Source organism: Zootermopsis nevadensis, unplaced genomic scaffold, assembly GCF_977971745.1.
Source record: "Zootermopsis nevadensis isolate Lab colony 2312 unplaced genomic scaffold, Znev_1.0 Znev_ptg000061l, whole genome shotgun sequence".
NCBI lineage: Eukaryota > Metazoa > Arthropoda > Insecta > Blattodea > Termopsidae > Zootermopsis > Zootermopsis nevadensis.
This window is the reverse complement of record NW_028259192.1, coordinates 13,915,570-13,933,443: the sequence shown is the minus strand read 5'-3', so window position 1 is coordinate 13,933,443 and position 17,874 is coordinate 13,915,570. Positions and strand designations below refer to the sequence as shown.

Below are 17,874 nucleotides of genomic sequence, written 5' to 3'. Positions count from 1 at the left end.
GTGTTTTAAAATCCTAAAAATGAAATTTGTGAGAATTATCAAACCCTCACATGGTCAGAATTATGATATTATGCAATGATTTAACTTATTAGGATTGTGTCTTGTCATACTGCTTGTTTCTTCCTTCTCACTTAAACTGTTTGTCCTGCAGCATTCAGTCGTATGTATAAACACAAGATCTGTCTCATGAATGTAATGTACAGATGTTGACCTTGTATCTGTAGGATCGGCACCATTTAGTCTGAATGGAGGAAGTTGACTACAAGTTCCTGATACTGCATTAACAAGTACAGGCCTGACACCTAATCCTCGCCTCATATGACCCGAATGATACTGCCAGCAGCAACAGCTTTGGAAATTGACTTTCAGTAGCTATCTTCCATTGCAATTTTGGCAAATCAACAGTGTCAATTATATATAATATCGGACTGTCCACATTTACAAAGAATTTGTGTGAATTTTATTATGTATTCTTCCACTTACAAGGTTATTTTAGGATCAGAGTTTACAAGGAATATCAGATGAAATTCAGTATACATTTTATGAAGTGTGTGTGTGTGTGATGTATTTATTGATTTAGTAGTAATGATTCTCCTTCCATTTTGATATCTAGCATGAGTATATATCTTCTATTTTTATGGTTATTAAGTCATTAATTTGTAAGAACAAGTGTAACACCAGTAATATTTAGTTGTCATGTTATGCTAAATTAATCAGGTGTTATATTCATGAAAATATTACATTCTTTAATATATGATATTTTAAACTTTTGTCCTTGAAAGGAGTCATATCAGATTTAAATTGTGGTTGTATGTTTAAGAAGATGATTACCCTTTTACAGGAATCCATGTTTCAGTTATATTTAGATCTGGCTTCAAGCAAGGAACATCTGAAAGTACTTAGGCTTCAGTAATTTTGTGTGGTTTTCATTCCATTTGTTTGTTTATGTCTGTGTTTAATGACCTATAATTCTTGTACATTTCCATTACTTTAGTATTTATCAAGTTTCCACATACTTTAAGGTTGCAATTGTATTGTAGAAATTATTTTTTTTTATTATAATTTGGCTCTTAACATGTTTAATAATATTGTGAGAAAGTTCTATCAAATATTTGTTGTGGTGATGGTGATACATTACAGCACTACCACACTTAAAAATATAATGTGATTAACATTTAATGATGTTACACATGGTATCTGACCAGTATATTCTAATTGCAGATAAGAATGGGAAATTTAATTTAGCCATGTGCATGTATTAAAGTGGCTTGAAAATTTCTGTCAGTATAAAAACTGTAACATGACTGTAATGGAATTTCTCAAACTGTTTGAAATGTGTAATAATAGAATTGTCAGTAGTTTGTCTTTGACTTTGAATAACAATTCTGCCTAGATACATTGAAGACTCATTCTCGTGGTGTTTTTATATGTACTGTTCTTATCTGGGACTGAAATTACTTTTCATGCACCTAATAGCTTATGGAACATCTTTTGAAAATTCTGAAGATAGTTTGTTGGTTTCTTCTTTTAAAATGTTCACTTTGTATTACAAAGTACATAGGCACAATATCATAATATCAATATGATTCTGTAATGGGTAATAAAAACTTAACAGTCCTTTACTATATCCTGGCTTAAGTGCCCAAAAGCACCTCAATCTAGGATTTGCACTCCTGGTCAAAGTGCCCATAGAAATCTGTGAAGTTTTCAAACATTTCCTGCCATTTGTTGGGTGACAACTTTTTGATGCCAATACAGTTGAATATGTTGGTTCTTTTGTTACAAAGGAATGAAGAATCATCTTTTTGTGGAACTATATACTGTAGGGTGAAAGCAGGGGACTTAATTTTTCATAATTGGGTTGGGAAAGGGTTAAAAGAAGGTTCAGTGATGTTTGTCTGGGCTTTGGCGCCATATGGACTGGTTGGTAGATTCTGACCATTCCGCACTGCATCAAAGCCCAGAAGAACATTGTCATTATTGTCACTGCCATGAAAATCGCAATTCTCACATAAGGTGTGTCTTGTGGAGAATTTCATCATCTAGTTGTTATCATTGAGGTTTATTCTTGGGATATAAAAGCAGGAAATTGTGTTCCCATTTTCCATATTCATATCAATGAAATTACATGGACATTGTAATGGTTCTGAACAAGTAAACAGTACAATATTGAACAGGAGACTAACAAACATAAAATAACTTGGTAACTCGATATACAGCATTTCTGTTTGATCGGTTGTTGTTATACAGATGAATGTCCTCAAATATTGCTCTACCATGGCTGCAGATATTTTGTAATCCTTTAATTACAGGGAACAAATTCCTCTCTCTCTCTCTCTAAAAAAATGTGTATTTGCAACTAAAGGTTTAAAAAATGTGCCTGTTAGTTTTACCATGCTTATCTCCCCATATGTACTGGGGTCCTTTCCCAGGGGTAAAGCGCAGCTGGGGTGTGATGCTGACCATTTACCTCCATCTAGTGCCGAGGTTAAGAATGGGTAGGAGCTATACCTCCTCTCCCCCATGCGCCTACATGGCATGTAACAGGACAGCTTTACTTTTTTTATCTGCCCATATGTATCAACAAGTAAAGAACCAATGAATGGATTTTGATTAAATTTGATATTCAGGAAGTGTGCCAAAATTTATGAACACATTACAATTTTGATTAAGATTAGACAATAATAATGGGTTTGTGATGCTGTGTGAACTTGTAGGTAAGTACTAACTTTTCAAATTCCTTCATCTTCAGGGTATCCACCCCTACAAGTGCACATAGTGTTACAACCCAGAAGACCAACACTGACATCTTCAGTGCCCTCAAATCTCTTACGTGATAGAACTCTGGGTGAAATACGATTATGTCAGAATTCTTTACGTTTTGTGGCTTTAATTTACTGTAACAGTTACATTGCTTTATTATTCTGTCAAACAAGAAGAGGAGACTCACTCGTACTCTAATGGGTTAGTGTAACAGATTGCTAAAGTTAAATCATATTAATATATGCAAATATTTTCACAGGAAATGGTTACACATTTTATGGATATATTTTTAATTTAAAGAGTTAAATGTATCCTCAACATTTTTGCCCATATTTTCTTCAATTCCCATGAAAATTGTGACTGACAAAATTGATGGTTGTAGTGCCATGTGGTCTGGTAGAAGTTTACCAACGTTTCAGAGATCCTTGCTGCCTCCATCATCATTGATGAATACCAGACCATACCAGAAGACAATCATCATTGCACTCACCACCACGATAACCTCAAATCCTACTTGTGACTGACAAGTTTCTATCATTGTCTGAACAGTATTGTAAAATAAATTGCAACACTCTTGTCTGTTTTAGGAAGAAAAATACAAAATTTAATGGTCACAGCCAGTCATCATAGCTTTTGCCATTGTTCTATGAAGTGTACATATGCCTTTGAATTCATTGTTTGTTGCATTTTACCCTAATCTGAAGTTTTACTGTGGTGAAAATGTTGATTGTGTGGTCTTCTGAATTGTGACACCATATATGTCTTCTACACTGAACTGAATATGGAGACAATACATTCCAAATGTTGGTAACCACCTATAAGACTGCATGATATCACATTCCACTTCATTCTAATCTGTTTGAATGTGCTACTTGACCATGTTTCCAACCTCATAGTTGTAGCAGGTAAGCTGGTATTCAGTACACAAGATATTTCAAGCAATTAAGAAATGTGGTGTTCTCTTTATATATAAATTCTGGTGATTAGTTTTGGAGTTGGTATTTTGCAACTTTTAAGTCACAAACAAACACTGTTGTTAAGTTATTCTGTTTAACATCTTTAATATTGACAGCTCAACTGCCATTTATTTAATACATTCAGGAATAAAGATAAATACATTTGTCATATTGTATATGTAAAAACATTCATACTTTTGTTATAAATTACAATTATCATATCCAACATAAAGAATGAGTGGGTTTAAAACAACAATCTAGTTTACATATCTACGATATAAAATCTGGCTAAATTTAAGCAGATTATGTATATAAGTAGTATATGACTTCTCTTGTAAGTAATGAGGTTTATTGTTGATCATCCCCTCCCTGCCAATCTTCAAAGATCAAAAATGTGTCTGATAGCTGCACGTGCCTCAGTGAGTAATGTTTATTAGTTTGGGCCCAGACTTATTGCTCATAAATCTTTTCGTTTCTATATGTGTTTTCTAGACTATAAATTCCTTCATTACATCAGTATTTTTGTGTGTAATATTAATGTGTACGTATGTTTAATTGTAGAATATGACATCTTAGTCTTGAATTTAATGTTGCTGTATAATAAATTAAATGGGATATCTGTAATGTGCCAATTGTAAGAATTAAGTTAAAAATATGCTTGACTCTTACCAGAAAGGTAATTTTATGTTAAATACGATTTATGTTTCCATTTTGCCATTTTCAGTGAGGTTTCTCCTAATCCAAATTACATTGTGGGTATATAAGTGTGCAAAAGAACTGTGTTTAATTATTGTAAAATATAACTGAAATATTCAAAGAAAGTCATATAATATTTCTATTGTGGGAGTTTAATTTTGTTGTATGCAAATACAATGAAAATGAATGTGGATCCTTGCCCACTTTTAATATGTGTGTGAATGCTAATTTTATGAATGATATAAAACTGGAATACATTTTCTGCAATTATGTATAAAGCACTTGTGATATTTCTTTTACTACTGTATTCATATTTAATTTAATATGTATATGTATGACTGATGATCTGTAGTTGTGTATTACATAAACACAGCATACATTTCCATATTTCATAAAGAAGGGGACAGAAATACATACTTCCAAATTTGAAAACCTATTTTATATTCAATAAACTGTCATATATTGTGTATATATTAGTACAAGAACTTTTCAAGACATATTCATTTAAATGTTCCTTATTGATATATTACAGCTGTAAAATTCATGTAACTAAAATGAGTAGTGTACTCCATACATGACATCATGTATATATGTAAGAAAAGCTGCAACAATTCCAAATTGAGATGGAGTGAACAGTGAAAGAGAGACATCTAATTTTAGTGCATTATGTCATAGACTCCAGATGATTGCAAGTTGTAGGAACATATGCATAAAATAAAAGTACTGCTCCTGTAAATGTAATCTAGTTATATATTTGCAATGTAACAGTGCAAAGTAACAGTTTTGTGAATATTAATGTTAACTTGTCTTGAGTGTCACAGCTTACCAGAGTAGGTCCTCTGTGATGTAAAGTGCTGCAGTTCATCAAAATTTCAATTTTCAAGCTGTGCATTGTGTTGAAGTAACAAGTCTTTTTATTGCCAGTGTATGAATCCAAATTGATCTATATCCAGTGGTGATTTTCTATAAAAATTGGGCTGTATCAGTTCATATCTGACCATCTGCTCATCAGACCAAAAGCATTGTTGCCTCCAAATTGTAGATTGACCATCATTGACTTAAATTTATTTTGTATTATTATTATTATTATTATTATCCCATCTGTTGACTACTTATAGGTTATTTACTTCCATGTACCCGAGACAGACCTTGTCCCTAAGGTACATAGTGCAGCAGTTATTTCTGAAATACATTTTGTTTTTAATATGTGTTACATGTATTTTACAACAGCCTCTTTAAAATTATGTATGAAGATCCTAAAATGGCAGTTTTCTGAAGTTCCCTGATGTTGTGTTCGCCCAGAATGTTGGCCAAATATTTTCTGAGTGACTTGGAGACAGTTCCAGTTGCTCCTATAATTAATGAGATTACTTTTGCTTTCACTTTCCACATTTGCTGTATTTCAATGAGAAGGTCCCTGTATTTAAAGATCTTCTCCGCTTCCTTCTTAATTATATTTCTGTAAGTTGTTTCGGATTATAATATCTGGTTTGTTACTTGGAATGGTCCTATCTGTTTTGACTTGTTGGTTCCACATAATAATTATTTGGTAATCCTGACTTGTCTCAACTAACTTCGGGATGTGTTCATACCAATGCTTTTTTTCTAGCTTTACCCCAACTTTCCTGAATATGTTAAAATGTAACTAAGTACAGACACAACGTGATCTGTCATTTCCTCAAATTGCTGACATAATCTGCATTTGTTGTCTGTTTTTAATATTTTGGTTGCATAATATTTAGTGTTTAGTGCTTGGTCTTGTGCTGCTATAATCTGACTTTCAGTTTCCCCTTTCAGATTTCCTTTTGTTAACCACAGAAATGTGTCTTCTTTGCTTATAAGTTGTTTGTTCAAACTTCAGAGATACTTCCCACTTTTTCTTTATACTTTCTTGAGTCAATGTCTAAATTTGTTTATTATTATTATTGTTAAATTTGTGTAAGTTATGAACCCAGTAGAAAATTGCCACTGAATATATCTGTTGAAAAATTATTTACTAATGGAGGACAGAGTTATACCCCCTCAAAAATTATACAAATCTAATAAGCATTTTTGGGTCCATATAAAAATAGATGCAGTAGTGAAATATTATTCTGTTCTATCAGAGAGATGAATTAGTCTATTATTAGACAAGAAATGATAAAGACTGGCTCTAAGTACTAGTTTTTTCATGTTTGTTATATGCATTATTCCATTACAGATGTTCTATGTGTATGAAGCTGTAATTTTTGTATATGATTATTCTGTGTTTGGTCATTTGTGGAGGGATCAGTATAACTTAAAATGTATATTTACATAAGTCATATTGCTCAATACAAAGTGATGGGTATGATGAATTTCTATTTTCAGCATTCTAAATAATTACTGGAAGTGCAGTTATGTTTAACTATGTAACAGAATAATGGGAAATCTAATGTTTGTATTCAAAGAAAACATACTGTACTTCTTTTTGACTGAATGTGTGAAATTCACATCCACATCAGATGCTAAACAAATTCTAGATTTTCATTTGTTCCACAGGTCAGTGGTGTAATTATTTCTATGACATACAGTAATTTCTTTATAAATCTCTTGAACTTCAGTAATGTAAATGTTTTGATTTTTAAATCATTTGTACACATATCCTTTAAGGATCAGTATGCTTAAGGCTTACAGAATATTTTGTGTTCTGTGAACTGTTCATGAATAATAATGTAATTATATTTACATTTTTAATTTGTGGCTCTAATCCATTATAAAGTGTTTCAGAGAAAATACAAATTGAAAGCAATAGTTATTGAGCAGTGCCAGATGAGTTTAGCTCTGTACTAATAATTCTGAGAGGCACCCAGTTTGATTCCTCCTTGTGTCCTGACTTAAATTTCTGTTTCTTACATTTTTTCCTTCCATGTCATTGCAATTTTCCTGTCCTTCACAGTTAATTCAAAAGCAATGTCATAGTTTCTGGAGTTCATACTGAAGCAGTATATTTAAATACTGTATACAGTGAAACATGGTTATAATAAAGTCCAGTGCAACTGGAAAATGTATTTGTTTCAATGAAAATTTGTGAAAATGCATATAAGTCTTTGAAAATTGTTCCTTCTTACGAAGTAAGGGATTGTCATGGCAAGAAGCCCCTTTCCCCCCATTTACAGTTGTGTGATTCAATTACTTGCTGCTGCCAAATTATTTTATGATGTATTTCAGTGAAATTTCATGATCATTTGAAGAAACTGCATTTATTCATTTTAGTGAAATTTTATATTCTTAAAAATTATTACTTATGAATATATGAAGTACTGTGTACGATTATAATGACTCATGAGGGCATTATAACTTGCCCTTTATTCATTTTGACTTAAAGAAACAGGCTGTATTTTTAAAGTAAGTTGAACCATTGGTTTACAGTACTTTGTCATGCAGATTTTGCATGCATGCAGTAATTTTTTTCAGGTGTAGTCAAACCCTGATATAGTGCTCCTTTGTATACCTCCACCCTCACAAAACCTCAACAGAAATTCCCTATGTAAGGGAATCCCTCAGTAAAACATCAACCATGTCAGCTGCCATCCACCAACATCTGCAACAATACAAATGTATTGTTAAGCACTATAATCAAGTCTGTTACAATGCCATACCATTTTGTTTCCCCTGGCTATAAAACAACTCCCTGGAATATTCACTTGTAAAAATGCTGTATATCAACTTTGACTTCAACTAATAAAACCTATTCAGGTAAGAAACCGCCTACAGTAACTGAGCATGCCACTGGGAGGGGCATTGGTTTGAAAATGGAAACATTATTCAGAACAAGCTGCATACAGTAACATGTAGCACTTCAAGATACCTGGTATAAATGTTTGAGATCTACTCTTCCCCATACCCTACTTAACAGGGTAATGAACTCTCATAATGAAAGACATTTTGGGTATTATGCAGTATGCACACTTCAGTTTGGTAGTCATTTATGTTTATGACATGGGGAGATGGCAGTGTTAAGTAATGGTGAAAAAATATGTACCTATTAACAATTATCTCTGTGCAAGCCATTAAAATAATTCCAAGTATTTCACCCTTTTATGTGGTAATCCCATCATTTGGGATTATTTTGAAAGTAGTTTAATTCTCTGACCTTCCGACTTCAACAGCAGTATTAGTGGTGGACAAAGTGTGGTACTGTATTCTGTTGCTTTCTGTTACTCCTACCTGCAGATGTCATAGATTGGGTTGTATCATCATCAGTTATAATTATTGGACAATATCTGTGAATCTCATGAGGACTATTTCACTTTTAATCTTTTTGCTGTCTGAATACACAATTCAGTATTCTCCTACAACACTGTATGCTTTGTTTCCTAAATCTTGGAGGTGAAGCAAAATATGTATGCTCTTGAGTCAGAATACATTTTTTAGCATACTTAGAACCACTGTGAAACAAATACAGATCACATATCATCATTACTTGTTGAAGTGTTCTTTCTGCATTACATATTATATTTCAAAGATGTGACTTTCTGATGTCCAAAGTTTCTAAACCATAAAGGCTTACCTTGAGTAACTTTTATTAGCTCTTGCAACCAAAATATTTTACAGTCATCTCATCAGTAGAAAGTTCCTAGGTCAAAGTATCTTTCTGGGCAGCTTGTTTTTCAAACACTTGTAATTTATGTTCTTCCTTCAAGGTAAGAGACCATGTTTCACAACCATACAAGACAACAGGCAAAATTATTATTTGTACACACAAACATTTAGTATGTATCAGAACTACATGCATATTCTTTTTTCAGTTAACTATAAAAATTTATAGAGAACAAATATCTTACCTAAAATAACTTGGCATGAAATTTCTTTGAGACTGTCTCCAAACCTTTATATCAACACTGCTGATCATCCATTATAACTTCATTTCATATATAATTTTGTCTAGATCATGTAAGAACTTATGACATATTTTTAAGTCTTACTTAATTAAAGTTGAAGAGCAATTTTGTTTTCTTAAATGGGAACTTATGTAGGTTTGTGCCAGGCACTGTAGTAGGAAGATGACCAACTTGTTTCCGTTATGAAGTAGAGTTAAATTAACTTACTTTTACAGCCCTTGTTACTTTGTCAGGTGTGCAGTCATAGTTGATGTTTGTTGAGGAAGCCTATTATGTGTTTAGGAATTATCATATATGTCAGTCTTTACTTTAAATTCCTGTTTACAAATCTGTGGTTCAGTACAGATAAAGCATCACAAAATGTATATGACAATAATAAGCATGATGAGGGTACACTCCATTGCCATATGACTAGCACATTATATTTACAAAACATTAAAATATAAAATGATCACTTGTAAATAGATGTATAATATTCTTCTTCTAGATCATACAAGTCAGCAGCCATGTCATCTCTAAGACTCATTAGTTTCTGATCACATTCAGCTTGCTTTGTTCTAAATAATTTCGAATTTTGGGTGATGGCTTCATTCACAGAAGGAAAATCATTAAGAATGAGATATTGTTTGATATCTGATACAAGTTTCATTAAGGATTCTCCAGCTCGCACCTGAAAGCAAAACAAATAGGTTTTATAACACAAAATCTGGAGATAAAAAGAGAAGTACTCATATATGTTAACTACAAAAATCTGTATGTAACTTATACACTAGTTCCACTAACACTTCAATGCTACTTACAATATTTGCTGCTCGGACATGCATTTCATAAGTATCTTGTTCACTCTGGGTCATCTTTGACAACTGAGTTTCATTTTCACCTTTGGCCAGCTTTACTATTTCTGAAATACAATACAAAATTTTTAATGTGTATATTTATTACCATCATTTAAATCACACACACTCCAAAGAAGGTAAGAAAGCATCTGCAATAAAAGTGTTATAGTGCAAATTTTAAAACAAAAAAACCACCGCGATGTTCAGTCCTGCACACATAGGCATGATCAGGAGCCAATAACGTAAAATAACCTGCCTAACCTTATTACCGTTAATGACGTGCACTCTCGTATCTATAGAGCACAAGTTATATGAAACCATTATGTACATATGCCATTTCCGCGCCTATTTAATAGTATGACCAACGATTAAACCACTTCTTTTTACAACCTGCAAACCTAAATGAACGTAAATTTTGGGCGACTTTAAAATTTCCGGCCGATGCCGAGTAAGGGATTTTTTTCTTACAAACTTTACTTATACGTGAACATATTTCAAGTAATATGGAATTACCAGGACTCTATTCTCGATATGTTAAGGAATTTTCGGTTTTACATATTCCATATCTTATTCTTTAAACGTGTGTATATAGCTTTCTGTCTGTATTTACCTTCAAAATTTTCTAGCATAGACTTAACATCATCCTTTAATCTTGTTGTGTATGACTTCAATAAAGCTTCTTTGCTCTGTGGCAGACCTCTGGAATGGGACATCTCTATTTATAAAGCAATAACATCAAATTTCTATCGATATAACCTACAAACACACTTCGAAAACCTTACAACACTCAGTTTATAAACACCACAATTGCATCAGAATCAGAGACGACACACATTGGCCGCTTTCAACTAGAGCCTCAAGACTATTGCATATGTAATGTAGCCATCTTTGGCTGAGAAATTTCTTTCCATACGAGCACCGCTGCTATTGAAATGACAAATCATCCGTTTTAAGTGCAAGCATATGAAAAGTTATTGATCAATATCCTTAATATCTAAAGCCATGTTTGATATATAAATACTGTTCATTTATTTTTCCCAATTATATCCAAGGATATTTCTTCATTATCATTTGTGGCTTTTGGAAGGGAAGTCGACCGTCGAGAACGCACTACAATCGGAAGTTATAGACATTCGTTATGTTGGTAAAATCTGTGTTCGTTTTGCCAATTGCACTAGTTGGTAGTCGGTTGTGTGTGTTGTGAGTTGTAACTAAAATCTATATAATTGTTGGCCATCCAGTGAAGTAACGGAGAGAAAATGGTACAAAAAAAGGTTAGTTCTTCATGGAATATTATACTTGAAATATTTAAATTATATTTTGCGTAATTGATGCGGGAAAAAATAATCAGAAAGTGATGAGTGGCGTGAACACATTGTCGGAATATTGCCATTGCAAAAAGTGTGGAAAATAAGATTTTAAGTATTATAGTACAAAGTGGTGGCATTCATGTTTTGGTTTACAAATGCACCCAGAATTCGGATGTGTTCTAGCACGTGGTGGGTAGTAATTCGAGTAATAATAATGGTGCTGTACTGAGTCTGTGACCGAATTCAGTTTCCGCAGACTATTGTATGTCTTTTACAGATCTAACCTAAGACTCATTAGAAGGAATTTGCTGGCATGGGTAAACATCGTTGTGAAGATCTTACGGAAACAGTGCTCTGCTCGACTTCTAATTATGTACCTAAATTAAAAATGTTTGGTTCCATTTCCGCTTAACCTTGGCCACTGGAGTGGTGGTTCTCCAGTATGGCGGCATGTTCGTGGGTATGCAGGATCTGTACTGCAACATGGTACAAGGGAACAAAAGCCTGTGTCTGAGGTTGAGGAAAGGTACTTTTGTGACAGTGTCCACTGGTGATCCTCTGTATTCCAAAAACGATGCCTGTTTTCCTACATTTGCTGATAGTTTTACCTGAGATCCCATATAAATTTGATTCTGTATGTGCATGTTGGGTTATTTTACGTGGAACACATGGATGTTTCAGATGAGAAATTTGAGATTGGTATTTGTGGTTGTGATAGGCACTGCTGGTCTTCTTCAAGCAAGCAGATCCTGAAAGGTGTTCCCAATGTCTAGATGGTTTCCCAGATATTTAGTTCATTGTGTGGAGTTCCACATTCACATTGCAATATGGATCCTGTAAAAGCATGAACATGTCATGTTATTGGAGGATTTCCACTCCGGAAGCTAAGATTAAGTGGAATGTAGGCATACTTAAGAGACTCTCATAGTATTGTTTCTGTAAGATCTGCAAAACTATACAAATAACTGACCTATAGAAAGTTAAAAGCCACAACCTCATTAGTTACAGTATTCCTCTATTCAGTCTTGTGGTGGGTACTTGCTATAGTGACCTTCTGTATATGTGAGATCAGTCATAAAAGCCTATAATTATTATGATCAGAAAGGTATTTATCTTGTAAAACACTCTTTAAGTTGCCCAGCCTATATGGAATTGAATGATAGGATGATTAATGTTTTATGAATTGAAAAGGATATTGAGGGTAGCTGCAAATATACTGAATAAGCAGTCATGGACAGCTGACAAGGGGTTGCCTTCCAGCATGGGGGTTGGGTGTGGTATTAACAACTCCTCATCGTGAAAGTAATAAATTATTAGAAGTTTTACCCTTGGAAAAGTGACTGTTGGCTTCTCAGGAAGGACTTGGCTCCATGGAGTAAGTAAGTAAAGGATATGGAAATAAATGGCTGTGGCTTAATTTAAGATGCTATCCTCACATTTGTCTGGGGGAACTGAGGAAAGCCATGAAACACATCATTCAAGGTAGCCAGTTTTCAGGCCAAGCTGAGGTGAGGTAGAGATATGTATTGGCTGTGAGTATGATGAGTATTCTCTGTTTCACAAGTTTTTGATGACAACAGTACAATTACCACCAAGATCTCTGACTTGCTATTATTGGTAATTATTTTTAATTTTGATTTCTTGAAAGAAATGTATTTTATACAGAAATTAATTTTGTAGCCTAAGAAGAAGGTAGGCAAGAAGGTTGCAGCAGCACCTTTAGCAGTGAAGAAGGCTGAACCAAAAAAGGTTGTCAATCCACTTTTTGAAAAAAGACCAAGGAATTTTGGCATTGGTAAGTTGAATACATGTATCTTTTTTATCCATTCCTTTTGGGCATCTTTCTTTTGTTTATTTTTTAATATATATAATATTTTATAAAATTGGAATTTGTTATGAATACAAATAATCTGAACTGTTACACTAGAATTTATAGTATATGAAGAATAACTGAGAGTTTTGTTTTTCATTATCAGGCCAGGATATCCAGCCATCTCGAGATTTAAGTCGATTCGTGAGGTGGCCAAAATATATCAGAATTCAGCGTCAGAAGGCTGTGCTGCAGAAACGCCTGAAAGTACCACCACCAATCAACCAGTTCGCCTCGTCTGTTGACAAACAGACTGGTATTGTAATGTTTTGTTTTTTTCTAAAACATTTCCACTTAATGTGGGCTGTCTCTTTTTTAATATATGCAATTTAATCACTGCCATTATAAAATTTTACTGTTTTAGAATGTCACTGACCTTGTTATTTGTATTTTGTCTTGCAGTCTTGTAAGTGACTTGTAATTTTAAAAATGTTGAACTCTGCTTGCTTACTACCTAAACCATTGTTGTGATAACAAAACCTGAATGTTCAACATCTCTACCAGAAAATAGGCTTGCCATAGGACAGTCATTTCCATTCCTGTCAAGGTTCATTTTTATGAGCATTCTCCAAGAAGTTTTCCTGTTGAAATTCTGTATGCATTTATTTCTCTCCAGTATGTTCTAGGCTGTAGTAATAATATTTTAAATATATTAGTAAAGAGTCTGGGTACTGTGGAAGATTGTGTTTATGATGATATTTGTATTTGCTATCTGAGTTCTGAAGACATTCTTAACCACCAAGATCTCTGAAGCACATCACCACAATCTAAATGTTGTACCTTTATTATGTTTTACAGGAATTAACTTATTTGGAAACAAATTAAGCCCTTCCTGGGAGGAATTGATTATAAATGTATATAATTTTATTAGTTACAGTATCATATTTGTATTGTAAGGATTAACTTCATTCTAGCTCAAGCACTTTTCAAAGTGTTGGAGAAATATCGGCCAGAGACAGCATATGCAAAGAAGGCCAGGCTGCGAGCACGTGCTGAAGCAAAGGTTGCAAAGAAGGAGGAAGCACCCACAAAGAGACCTAATGTATTGCGTCAAGGCAGCAACACTGTTACAAAGTTGGTAGAGCAGAAGAAGGCTCAGCTGGTTGTCATCGCACATGATGTTGATCCAGTTGAGGTTTGTATCTGCTCCATTCTTATGACATATAATTAGGGTAGAACTTGAAAGTAACTGCCAGGCTTCCTGACACTGAAATGATAGTAGTTCTAAGGTATGTGTTTATGAATTATAATTATTTTAACTGGTTTCTTGGTTGGTAATCAATTGCCTCTTTAGTAAATTAAATGCACAATATGGATAGTGCCTCCCCCCCCACTGCCCTAACAGAATATAACCACAAAAATAGGAATGGACACAGACGCGTGGAATTATGTGGGCTGATGAAGACTAAATGGAACAGATCATTGAACAAATGTGGATAATGCAGAACTAGATTTTACACAAGTTCTGGAAGTAACTTATAATGCCTGCTTTTAAAACATTCACAGTATGTTTAATGTGTCAGTGCCTTTTGCAGATGCATTCATAGCAATTTTGTCAGTCTCTGTTTATGTCGTCATATGGCCAGTCACGTGGCATGCCTTTCATATAGACCTGGATGAACCACATAAATCATCATGGGATAAGGAGCATAGGCTACATATAATATATGGCAACCACCTGTACTCATCTCATGAGATTTAATACAGTGGGGTATTCACCCTGCTAAAATGTTTCACATTCATGACATGTATATTTTTAATATGGTAAGTTTCATGTTGTGATGTATATGCAGATATACTCGTGTCACTAGCTTCATTTAAAACATTGAACATATTAAGGTTGTCTTTAAAACCACAGTATATAAATGCATTTCATAGTTTATATTGAACTAAAATTATTATATTTAGAACACCGTGATGGAAAATGAATTTCTTCACCTGAATGTCATATTGCATAGATGACAATATGTTAGAAGAATGACACTGAGTGTTCTGGTATGCTTGAAAGGGAACAGTTCGGTTTAGGTTTTTTTAAAACAACAGTTTTTAGCACTGTACTAGGCTGAATCTCTGGAATGTCCATTTCTAGCCCACCATATGTGTTTCACCTGTTCAGTTTTTGGACCAGTTGGCTGATTTTCCATTAAATGTGGTGTAAACGTTGTCATTGGATGCGAACCCAACCTTGTACATGTTGTCAGTGAAGTGGCAAGATGCATGAATGTGCATGGTGAAGTGACTCCATCTTTTAGTATAGGGTCCTGAAATAATATATGGCACTAGATTTAAAAAAATGTGCTGTGTTGATTAAGGTATTTTTCACTATATGTAAAACAAACTGGCTGATTCATGAAATCTATCCAACATTTGGTTTGATGGAAATAGCCGCCAAACCATTGTGGCTGGGCATGTGAAATTTTGTATTGAGATCATAAACATAACTACAAACTTTTGTATGAAATATTGGTCATAATTCTGCTGTAACAAATTTGGTGTTAATATGTGAAATTATGTCCAACCTTTCTAATTCCCTTTTTATTTCTATTGTGACAGATACAAATAAATTTGGGTGAAAAGAAAGACAGTGATGTATTTATGAATGTAAACTCCTGCCACCTGTTATTTGTATACAAGAACTATGAGGAGATGCCAGTATAATAATGATATAACTTGGCACATAACCATAATGTGCAAAAAGTCTTGACAGTTGATGTTAGAAGGCTTCCAACATTGGATGTGTACAGGAAAATTATGTGAATGCCCCAGTAGGTGTTGGATAAGAATTAATTTACATAGAATCTTTTCCTAAGAAATAATCTCTTGCACAAATGAAATGCTAGTGTACCTACATTCTTCCTTCACTACCTGTTGCATTAATGTTGCTATGGTCACATTATAAGTGTTAATAAGTTTCATTTTTTTAGTTGGTATTGTTTATGCCAGCACTGTGCCGCAAGATGGGTGTTCCTTACTGCATAGTGAAAGGCAAGGCTCGTCTTGGGACACTTGTTAGAAGGAAGACTTGTACATGCATTGCAGTGACCCAGGTAAGTTTACCTTTACTTTTGTGCTTGGGTGTAACCACATCTTGATGTCCCATAAAATTTATGCAGTGCCAAGAGTTTTGTTAAGTTTGGAGGGAAGTGCATATTTTTGTCTTCTGAGTACTGTGCCCTACATATTTCATATTTATGCTGAGATCCAAAAGCAGTTGGTCTCCATTTCATGACATGGAAGAAATATCATAACAATGTTTGAGTATCAGCCATATAAAGGTAAAGTTTCAAAGTTCCTAAACTTTACATCATTGTGGTGGGAGGGGGGTGATGGTTATGGAGTAGAGAAAGATGGCTTTTCATGCCAAGATTTATGGACCCAACCCTCCCTTCCATATGGGAATTAAAATGTTGCAGGTAGTCAAAGTGGCTTGTTTTTACTAATGCTGTCAGGTCCAAAATGTACATAAGAGGCTAGTGTCACTAGCAAGTGGCAGGAATGACCATGGCTGTTAAAAGTGCCCTGCTTATTTCTGAAGGCAGATAGGTGTTTGTGATTTGTGTTCTTGCTGTTAAATTAGTTAAATTCTGGTTTGTTAGAATACAGATAACTTGTCTTGGCATGCTATTGTATACAATAAAGTTCTTTATGTGCAGGTGGATTCTGGTGATCGTGCAGCTTTCACAAAGGTGGTTGAAGCAATTAAAATTAATTTCAATGATCGCTTTGAAGAAATCAAACGACATTGGGGAGGTGGTGCTCTGGGCTCAAAGTCTGCTGCAAGAATTGCCAAGATTGAAAAGGCTAAAGCAAGAGAACTTGCACAAAAACAAGGTTGAATAATATGTACAGGTTCACGTAAAGAAATACATATGTGAATTTGATGTGTGATTTCCATCCATTATGTTTTCCCTCAGATACATGTTGGAAATGCTGATACAAGGAAGGGAGAATTTAACATCTTGTGCAAACTTGTTAGGAAAATTGAAACATGGTGCAGAGCTGTAGTAAGGTGTGTATATGAACATGTCTGATTCACTTCGTGTTAAGAATGACTTGGGGGGGGAAAAATTATATTTTGCTCTTCAACATTAGGAAAATACAGGAAAATAAAGTTGAATTTTAATATGATGAGTTTCTGGTCTATGTTGAAGTTAATTCATTGGACAAAAAGTTTGTCATAAACAAAAAACAAATTTCTATATCATAGTAAGAAAATTGGACTACAAGTAGGCAGAAAAGTAAGTGTATTTCAGAATTTTTGTGATGTTGGAGGCAGGAAAGACCTCTCAAATGTTGGTAATCTTTTACCAGATTACAGTACTACACCGTAGAAGACAGCCTTGTTTTATATTTCATGTGTTGTCAGGCTAGCCTCATAGATGAGTCTACATATGTAAGTTTTTCATTGCCAGGATTTGAAGTTCCTCTTATCACCAACAACCTGAATCAATTGTATTTCAGCCTTATTGTTATCTTCAAATTATATGCAAATTAAAGAAGATTGTGTGGTGGGGCAGTAGTAGCTAGGGATTTGCACATGCAGATTCATCATTAGTGGTAATGTGGCATGCTGCCATCTAT

General features: G+C 34.0%; 3 protein-coding genes, 1 long non-coding RNA gene and 1 other non-coding gene across 5 annotated transcripts in view; 3 read left to right on the top strand and 2 right to left on the bottom strand.

Annotated features, from left to right (window-relative positions):
- bif (protein phosphatase 1-binding protein bifocal) overlaps positions 1 to 7,191 on the top strand; it is a 63,285-nt gene extending 56,094 nt beyond the window's left edge. Inside the window, exon 5 of the mRNA XM_022077516.2 lies at positions 225 to 7,191. The gene's annotated coding sequence lies outside the window, so the exon portion shown is untranslated. The remainder of the gene's footprint in view (positions 1 to 224) is intronic.
- LOC147871212 (uncharacterized) lies at positions 3,805 to 8,940 on the bottom strand. The gene is made up of 2 exons (XR_015532653.1): positions 8,419 to 8,940; positions 3,805 to 7,977 (listed from the first exon to the last, which is right to left on the bottom strand). It is a non-coding gene; the product is annotated as an uncharacterized LOC147871212 (long non-coding RNA).
- Positions 8,941 to 9,562: 622 nt separating this feature from the next.
- MED22 (Mediator complex subunit 22) lies at positions 9,563 to 10,966 on the bottom strand. The gene is made up of 3 exons (XM_022077655.2): positions 10,724 to 10,966; positions 10,078 to 10,178; positions 9,563 to 9,947 (listed from the first exon to the last, which is right to left on the bottom strand). Exons 1-3 carry the CDS (start codon positions 10,824 to 10,826, stop codon positions 9,729 to 9,731), a joined length of 423 nt encoding a protein of 140 aa, XP_021933347.1. The 5' UTR covers positions 10,827 to 10,966; the 3' UTR covers positions 9,563 to 9,728.
- Positions 10,967 to 11,230: 264 nt separating this feature from the next.
- RpL7A (ribosomal protein L7A) lies at positions 11,231 to 17,174 on the top strand. The gene is made up of 6 exons (XM_022077643.2): positions 11,231 to 11,387; positions 13,104 to 13,218; positions 13,400 to 13,549; positions 14,208 to 14,428; positions 16,218 to 16,340; positions 16,947 to 17,174. Exons 1-6 carry the CDS (start codon positions 11,373 to 11,375, stop codon positions 17,127 to 17,129), a joined length of 807 nt encoding a protein of 268 aa, XP_021933335.1. The 5' UTR covers positions 11,231 to 11,372; the 3' UTR covers positions 17,130 to 17,174.
- LOC147871211 (small nucleolar RNA SNORD24) lies at positions 13,978 to 14,048 on the top strand. The gene has a single exon (XR_015532771.1). It is a non-coding gene; the product is annotated as a small nucleolar RNA SNORD24 (small nucleolar RNA).
- Positions 17,175 to 17,874: the final 700 nt, after the last annotated feature.